We start from the raw sequence: 9,613 nt of genomic DNA, 5'->3' as shown, positions 1-9,613 counted from the left end.
CACAACATAAGATTTCTACTGATAACACCAACAGGAGTTTAATTGTTTCCACTTATTTCTTCAAATGAAGCATACATTCTCTAAGTAGATAAAAGTTATTAAACTTAGTTGCTAGAATAACAGGTTTTGTGTTAGCATGCATTTTCTTAAGGATACAGAGTCTGAAACACAAATGAGAATCATTATTTAGGGACTTCTATCCTCAGTGATTTGCCAGAAAATCACACATTTTATGAGAAACAGACCAAAAGTATGAGGCAAAAATCTGGAAGTTCTGCAACAATCTGGACAGTTGAGGGGTAATCTTAACCCTCTAAATATTTAGAAGAAATTACAGAAGCAGCTAAAGATGAAGATTCATAGAACTCCTAAAACTATTGTCCCTGAATCCATGCATGTTCACTCAGCTCCATTTAATATGGCCAACCGCTAATTAAAAAAGAATGTCACCAGAAAAAAAAAACACATACTGAGTTCTCAGATACTTCACCTCAAAATGCAAAACACATCATGAATAAAAATCTCTTCCTCTGAAACCTAATGCAACATCTAGTTTTGGTCCAGTGTGGGAGATAATCTCTTATCACAGGACTGGTTGTTCAATGCCACTAATAAATTTAACTTAATATTGCAAACAATTTGGGCTTTTTTTGGTAGTCAAACTTAGAATTCTCATAATCCTGGCTTAATTCTTCATTTGATTCACTTTTAGAGAGACCATGGTAACTTTCAGCTGGTACACATGCAATATATGTTGCCATCTGGATAAAACAAGAAGCCAGCAAATTAAGAAAATAATCTGTCTAGGGTACTAGCTACACATTATAACACATACAGTAAAATAACTTCAGAAAGCATTTTTTCTCACAGGAATTCTCCCTCAGAGTGAAAATAAGGAACCTGAAAACAAGCGTATCTGAAGATCCTAACTGGAAAAAAATACTCCTTCAGGACTGGCTACAGAAAGTGATATTTTGCTGGGTCCTTACTTATTAACTGAAGTACTAAAATGTTAATGTATATTTGACTACAATAAGATGTTCAAGGGCCCATTTGACCAAAACATTCTGAATAAAATTTTCTATGGGAGTAAAGGCCCCCATGTCACTAGCAATCCAGGTGCTAAAATGATCAGCCCCATGTTCACTGCACCCTGTGGGTAAGAAGAAATTTCTCTTTGCTGTAGTTCTGTTCAAAGAACTTGCAGTTTAGTTGCTGTTCTGAAATTTTAAGTTCTATAGAGTGACTTTACAGACTTGAATAACAATGATTTTCCCTTCAGTCATAATGTTAACATATACTCTCTTCAATGAAAAGTAGCAACCCAGACAGCCAGTCAGCTAGCATTGCAGGAAAAGACTTGTATACTGCTCGAGAATTTTGAGTTCATTTTTTTCTCTTCTTAAAACAGTCAGTACCTATATTATTTAGGTTACAAGAAAAAGAAAAAAGAAAAACTTCCACAAATCAGGAATTAACACAGAAAAATGCTAAGTGTGCAGAGACTCCGACTGTAAAATAAAGATTAAGTAAACAGCAATCTGAAAAGATATAAACGCTTTTGTTTTTCATAGGATTCATAGATTAATACTAGGCTAACTGCCCTTGCGAGCCATTTTAAGCCTAGACAATTATCCCTTGTGAGACTCAAACCCTGCACCTTGTGTTCCATTATTAATATTTTATTAATAAAAACTTCTTTGGATAACAACATACATTTCCTAGAGGTTTAAATAGTTTTACAATTAAATTAAATTAGTCATATAACTTTCAAACCACCCAAAAAAAAAAAAAAAAAAAAAAAAAAAGAGAAAATAAGAAAGTGAACTTATTGGAAAACAGTTCATTAAAAGAGCCAGTTAAAAAGCCATATTCATTCAAATAGCCAATCATCACAAAATGGAAAACATTAAACACACACCAGGTCAGTTTGTACATTGTCAAAAAAATGCAAAAGAAAGGAACTAGTTGATTGTATAAAATCTTTCATTGCAGAAACTTATTAAAGAGCCCCATTTGCTTAAATAGCCTATAGCCACTAAACAGAAAACACTGAAATACTGTCAAATCAGGTAATATATGATATAAAAAAGGAACAGGCTGATTAAAAAAACAATGCTTTAGCCAAACATATCCAGGATTTTCCTGGTCACTTATTTAATTTGTGATCCTTGAAAAAGTAATACCAAATGGGGAGGGGGGGGGATGGCCTCTGATGTTAGAGAAAAGAGAACTATACTGGCAGCTCTAGCACAATGCTGTGAGCTGGCCCAGTCTAAATGAACAAATATCTATAGCATGCCTGTAGAAATTAAAAGCACTGACTAAATAAAGACATTTTTAATGTAGGACATGTAGCGTATGAACATATTATCCAAGATTAATCTCTCTCTCTCTCTATATATATATATATATATATATATATATATACACACACACACATATATTTTTTTTGAGAAAAGTGTTCTAAAAGGAATGCATATTTATTTTGACAATGATCAGATGAGTATATTAGTTTTTCCAGCTTAGTCATGAATGGCTATTTGAGCGAGTTGGGCTGTCTAAAAAAAAACATTCATTGCAAAATCCAATTAGACAGTCCAACTCGCTCAAATAACCATTTGTCAGTAAAGCTGGAAAGCTAATATACTCATCAGATCAGTTGACACGGTTTACACATTGTCAAAATACAATATACATTCCTTTTAGAACACCCTTTTCTCTCTCTCTCGCTATATATATATACATATATATATATATATATATATATATATATATATATATATATATAAATAATCTAGGATAATAGATTCTTAGACTACATGTCCTACATTAAAAATGTCTTTATTTAGTCAGTGCTTTCAATTTCTACAGGCATGCTATAGATATTTGTTCATTTAGACCAGGCCAGCTCGCAGCATTGTGCTAGAGCTGCCAGTATAGTTCTCTTCTCTTAACATCAGAGGCCAGGTTCTCCCCCCTTTGCTTTCAGTATTACTTTTTCAAGGATCACAAATGTAAATAAGTGACCACGAAAATCCTGAATATGTTTTGCCAAGGCATTGTTTTTTAATCAACCTGTTCCTTTTTTTTATATCTTATATAACTGATTTGACAGTATTTCAGTGTTTCCAGTTTAAACGTTACAGGCTATTTAAATGAATAGGGCTCTTTAATAGGTTTCGGCAATGAAAGATGTTATGCAATTAGCTGGTTTCTTTCTTTCTTTTGCAGTTTTTTGACAATGTATAAACTGACCTGGCGGGTTTTTAATGTTTTCCGTTTTGTGATGATTGGCTATTTGAATGAATATGGCTTTTTAATTGGCTCTTTTAATGAATGGTGTTTTCCAATCAGTTGCTTTCTTATTTTCTCACTTTTTTGGTGGTTTGAAAGTCATATGACTACTTTAATTTAATTGTAAATACTATTTAAACTGCTAGGAAATGTATGCTCTTATCCAAAGAAGTTTTTATTAATAAAACAAAAGCACTTATATCTTATGAGGTTGTTGTTGAGTCGTTCTTTATTTTATGGTCAGAGTCACTGCACACTAGATTTTCTCTGTGTTAAACAAGAAACAAGCAGAGAATGCATCACTACAGTTACTATACTGATTTAGCCAGAAAGGAGGCAAATTTTTCTTGCATATTTTAAATAGACTCTTATTTGCAATTTAAAATAACAAAAGCTGTTAAATTAGGATGGCCCATTTTTTAAGTTAATAAAATAGTCCAAGAATATGCACTAGACACTTTCATGTATAGAATGGACTAAAATGTGCCGAACTTCTGGTCTCACTACATTGCATTACATTTGAGTGCAGAATAAAACATGCCTGCTCTTTTATAGTGGATTTAACCTTCTGTACCTCCAACCCTTGTGCCTAACACAATGTATTGCATATGTAGTGTACAACCTGTCATGTCTCACTGCTAACATATGGACACGTATAAATGTGACATTCAAGCTTGCTAATTCATCCTTTACTATGGGAGCTAGGTGTAAATATGCAACAACCAAAGTTCAAGTTCTAAAGAATATTATGAGACTGGCTGTGAAGACTTGGCAACCTTAGGGAGACCCATTCACCTCACTGGTATGAAGCAAAACTGAAGTGGTGATTTGTCTTACTTTTTTTTCTACTGATTCCAAGGGAACAGCCAAACTTTGAGAGAACTAGATTACAGCAGCTAAAGTCTGAATGAAGTTGAATGAAAAGCTTAAGCTGCTTGGTATATACTGTTCCAAGTCTGCAGAGTTCCTATTTTTGTCACATTCTAGTATTATATAAGTAATCTGAATGAGTTGCAGATATCATAAGAGTCTGTTTCCAGTACAAAAGACAATACTAGGTGATGCATCTTGCCAGACTTTAAAGTCTGGCAGACCACCAAAAAAAGACTATTCTCCAGGTCACGGTCTCAATCCTCTCTAGCATAGGAATATAATCTACAGTGCAGACACTTATATATAAAGGCAGGTGGATAAGTTAAGGAATGATGGAAAGGAACCCCAGAAGAGTTTCCGAATACTGCTGACATACCATCTTCTGTAGCTGAGCTCCATCCCCAATCCAGCTATTGGAAATTCCTGAAACAATGGCTGCAAACTAAGCTAATATGCATAATAGTATTGTTCACAATTACTAGCCTACCTTAAGAAATCTTTTACAGTTACTTTGAGAAGATGATAATTTAAACCATAGGGCTGCAGTTTCCTAAGTTCTGTCTGGGAAATCTTATCCACAAGATAAGGCTGACTGGCTCAAATTTCCAGACTCAATTTTTGTCTCCATATGAAGGAATGGGTTCAAATCCCATTTCTGACAGCCATAAAAAAACAAGACTGAAAGTTTAATGTGTTTTCTTATTTTTCTGCAAAAGGGAACATTTCCACAAAGCCTGGGTTCCACCCATAAAGGCACAGCTTGTTAGCAAAGACAAGTTAAAAGGTGAATAAATAAATAACTATGATTTGGGGAAGGAAGTCATGAAGCAGAATAAAAATGTACACAAGGAAGCTAACAGAAGTGTTGTAACAAGAAAGGAAAATCAATTTGCAGCATTCCACAACTGAAAACAGAAATTCTAGCAATGTCTAACGGAAGAGGAAACAATAGGTTTACCTAAATTACTAACATAATTGGAAACATATTCTCAAGGCTAAACTGAACAGAAGCCAGTAACACTGGACTGGAATCATCACAAAAAAGTAGGGCTATTGCAATTGTCATAAATAAAAACTTGCCCAGGGTTGCTCCCAAAGCTCAGGAGCTTAAAAAAATACTAGTCGTCAGTTATTTGCTAAGATCTTTATTCTGATCAAGGCAGACATGATTAACAGGTACAGCTGAGCAAAGTCATCTGAACTGATGCGGGATCAACCAAGCTAGTGGCACTGCCACAGATTTAGTGCCTAATCTCCTACATTATTAGCTGAAGCTAGTGAAAGCTTTTCAGTGGGATTTACCCCCATACCCCAGCAGCTATGAACAGACAACAAGATTACAAACTTTGGATTTAGAAAAAGGCAAACAATAAGATACAGCTGTCATTCTGGAAAATGTTCTTTCTACTGAGGTAACAAAGGAAAAAAGAATGCAACCATTCTGTTCTTGACAAAGTATAAAAATATTGGAAGTATGACAAGATTTCAACGGAGAATTACCTTAAAAATATGATGCAACAGTAAACTAAGGAATTAAAATTTTAGCTGCCCATAATTTATGACAGTGTACAGCTCTTAGCTTGGGCAGTCCTCACCCAAAGTGCTGGAAAATAAATCACTGTTGTGTTGAAGACAAATTTCCATAGAAGACAGCTGCTGAAATATCCCTAATAAACATTTAGTGAGCAGCTTACAAGTAAATAGGAAAATAAAGCCAAGATTAAGTCTTTGCACATGCGTTGCATGTCACAAAAGAATAAAGAGTGAAGCTCTAACGTAATTAAATGAAAGTGAAACTTGGATTTGTCTTCTTTTCTAACATACTCAAGTTCCTGCTGCATTGCAAGATACCACAAAGACCATGCCCTGAATTGTGTGTGTGTGGGGGGGACTTTTTGAACAAAATTAAAGGTTTGATTCTCTGCTGTATATAAGCAAAACTGCTACAAGTGAATGCCATGTATTACTTTACTAGTATAGCTGCTCGGCAAAGAAAATACACTAACAAAACCTACGTTAAACCACCTTTCGCTACATTGCAGTAACTTAAACATAGATGTACAAAATGAACAATATCTTCATCTGCAATTCTGTCCATCTGTGAAAAGACAAGAGTATTTGAAATGTGACATTTTCAATTTAAATCTAGTTAAACAAAAAAACACTGTTTTGAATATGACAAAACTTAGTAAGGACTTTACAAAAATTTGACTAGTGTTACTTCCCAAGATGTGCTAAGCAAAAGTTTGATAAACATTTTCATAAAGTTACAAACTCCCCAAACCATGCAACAGTTTACATAATTTAATTAGTTAAAATTATCGTGGTATATTTCTCGTTTTGAAGACTTGCTCGATAAAAACTGCTATTTCAGTATGCAGGCTTTTAACATACATATAAACTGTTCTAGTATTTTGGGAAGCCTTCTGCATTTTGAACCTTTTAGTCAAAAATGTGTTGTTCAGCATTAAACTTAAAAACTTGAGCTCTACTCTTTGGTCATTTCATGCTTCTGTTATATTAAATTTCAATCAGAGAAGATATTGCAAATATGATGGCATCATTCTGGACTTAACAATGAATCAGATCCTGTTCTCAATGATCAATGACTCTGTGCTTTTTACTAATCAAGTTCTGTTCTCAAAGATCAATGGTTCTATGCTCCTTACTTTAAGTATTACTATTCTACCCTCAAGACCTTTGCCCCACACCCACACATCTGAAGAGGTTAGCCAGCTCAACAGATTTCAGGAATTTGAAGCTGCAGCTTTACCTTAAACAAGGTTGGAGAAAGCTTGTGGTTCAAAAGTCCAACCAATGTTTTTTTTTGTCTTTTTATGTACTACAAACAATAACTGGTATAGCCATACTTGTACTGCATAATAAAATTATGTGGTAAATCAACACCAAGGCTACACTGAGTCACACACAGCTATCACATTTCTTGTTTACTCCAAAAGGTGAGGAGCACACCAGAGACAGAAGTAAAGCAGCAGCAGTCACATGTAATGCAGGAAGAAAAAGTTGAAAATTGAACTAAGATCAATGAAAGCAGTAGAAGGTGACCATACCAGTAGTACTGTACCACTAAAAATACAAAAGTGCAACAAGTGTAAAAAAATGCAATATTAAACAGCAGTACAAGTCTCATACTCATGCTTGTTAACAGATACAAAATTATGTACATCAATAGTAAATATGTAACCAATAAAATGTAGTAGTTTTACTTCCAAGTACTGCTTCTGAAACATAATAGCTGGCTCATTTAAAACTCTACTCTAAAAACATTAAAAATGTTCCTTAAGTAATGACAGAATAATGCCTAAAACATCACAAACCTTCTTTAAAAACAAAACTAAAAATTTGTGGTTGTATCTTTAAATTGTCTCCTTTAAGAGGTTATGACACCACCTTTAATTTTATAGTGAACAACTTAAAGGATTTTGCCACACCTTTACTTTTTATGCATTATAACTTAAGGTTAAGAAAAGTTCTGCTGCAGTCCACATGCTTCAATTTCCAAAGCACTTGTGAATACATTTACATCACCTTACCACCTCTAAAGTGATAAAAGTAAGAATAAAAATAGTTTCTGTAGCATTTGTAGTATACGGTTCATACATTTCTGTTTCAGAAAGAATATGCCATTGTCACTAGACAGCAATCTATAAATCCAAGTAGCTGGATTAATTTGTAGAGGCTACAGGGCTATAAGTCACTTAAAATAAAAGGTTTGTTCATGCCTGCTAAACACACAGACTGTTGCCTCAAATGTTGAGCACCATCCCAAAAGTCCACATTCCTTTATTAATACTGACATTTGTGAGGAGAATGTTCTTGCTTCTAAAATGCTGTGGTAACTGCTGTCCCTCGATGTGCAGTGGATTTTATCATTGCTTGTGGGGCCTTATTCAGTTGTTCATATGCCGCTCGACCATCTTCCCCTGGGAAAAGATGCACAGTGTAATTCAGGCAGTGTTATATAGACTCCCAAAAATTAGAGTTTAAAAATGTTTTAGTTTCAACATAATTAATTAGATAAAGACCCACAGGTTTCACCAAATCCAGTAATTCAGATTAACATGCTGCTGTTTAAATCTCAAAAGGGATTGCTAGTTTTTTCCAGAACGGCAGAATACTACCTACCATTGGTGGTTTCTACACACATGCTATACACCATTTGAAACTTACCAGGGAATGAGAGTGAAAAAAATAAATGTATTCTTAACTGTCATTTGTATTTTACTGTTCTAGCTTCAAAATCCCATCTGCAGTGATAACTGCTAAGATTTCACCTTTCGATACCCACATTTACATGAATTTCTGATTTTTCACTGATTACCATGCACAGGGGCATGTACTTGTCGGGCATGGCACATAATCTGATGAAGAAGCTCAGCACCAGCAAGAGTTGTATTTCTGCCATTCACACAGTTTGCATCCTGATCCTAATACACATTTAATTATTTCACATGTGGTAATCAGGTTAAGTGCATTGGTTCAAGGGCCCTTTTAAGGCACAACCTGAGCCACAATGCAGACAATAATGTAATAAGTGAAGGCACATAATTCAGATCATATAAAAAAAATCAAAAGCTATACAGAAACAAATACAGTCACAGAATACATGTATAGGTATCCCAAAAGCTGTCACTGTAAAACACAGAAAATGCAATAAGATTGAGAAAGGGGAAGAGATAAGTAATACATAGAAGGTGGTGTAGAGAAAGAGGTGATACAGAAGTTATGCAGCTTCGTAACAGAAGAGGAACAACATAAGAGAAAAATTGGTGCTCTAGCAGGAAATGGTTGCTTAGTACATGTAGCAAATGGAATACGGTAGCTATAGAGCCCGGATATAAGTAATGAAGGAGGTAGAGACATATATGCTGAGAACTGATCTATATCAGTTTGTCAAACATTCACTTCAGTGAACCTGACTTCATCGACCCCATACCACCAGCTTCACTTCTGAGAACGTTCATATTTGAGAAATATTTAAATAGGGCATGGAAGTGAAGTTTGGTGGTTTGGGGTCAATGAAGTGATGCCTCGATGAAATGATATAGACCCACTGAGTACTGGTGAAAAAGTCTGAAAGTTTATCCATGATTGTCAAAGCAGTGACATTGGCGCCTTCCCACAAGTGCTTCTTAAGGCCTTTATGAAACTGTTTTAAAGTGGATTTACTTTTGATATCTTGTGGTATTTTGTTCTGAAATGTTGGGTATAATTTAGAAAAAGATTTTTACAGCCACAGACAAAGTGCATGGTGGTATTACTATTGTGCTCCTCAGGGAATGACAGAAATCTAAGCAAAATAATTTGCCAATAGTTGGGCAGTAGCAGTCATTTAGGAGCTTATTCATAGGCTCATAAGTGTGTAATAGGCTAATGACCCTGGAGCCTTTACAAGCCATGCCCATAGAAGTGCTACCTGTCG

The 9,613-nt window shown here is 34.8% G+C and overlaps 1 protein-coding gene across 4 annotated transcripts in view; it reads right to left on the bottom strand.

Annotated features, from left to right (window-relative positions):
• Nucleotides 1-5,299: 5,299 nt before the first annotated feature.
• RIPOR2 (RHO family interacting cell polarization regulator 2) overlaps nt 5,300-9,613 on the bottom strand; it is a 3,249,967-nt gene continuing 3,245,653 nt past the window's right edge. For all 4 annotated transcript variants that reach the window (XM_044067082.1, XM_044067083.1, XM_044067084.1 and 1 more), the window contains one exon: nt 5,300-8,114. In XM_044067082.1, the coding sequence (XP_043923017.1) occupies nt 8,014-8,114 (101 nt within the window). In that variant the 3' untranslated portion in view covers nt 5,300-8,013. The remainder of the gene's footprint in view (nt 8,115-9,613) is intronic.

This window comes from Protopterus annectens, chromosome 3.part1, assembly GCF_019279795.1.
Source record: "Protopterus annectens isolate FY-2018-M chromosome 3.part1, PAN1.0, whole genome shotgun sequence".
In the NCBI taxonomy this organism is placed as follows: Eukaryota; Metazoa; Chordata; order Ceratodontiformes; family Protopteridae; genus Protopterus; species Protopterus annectens.
The sequence above is the reverse complement of the archived record's forward strand: the minus strand, read 5'-3'. Positions and strand labels throughout refer to the sequence as shown.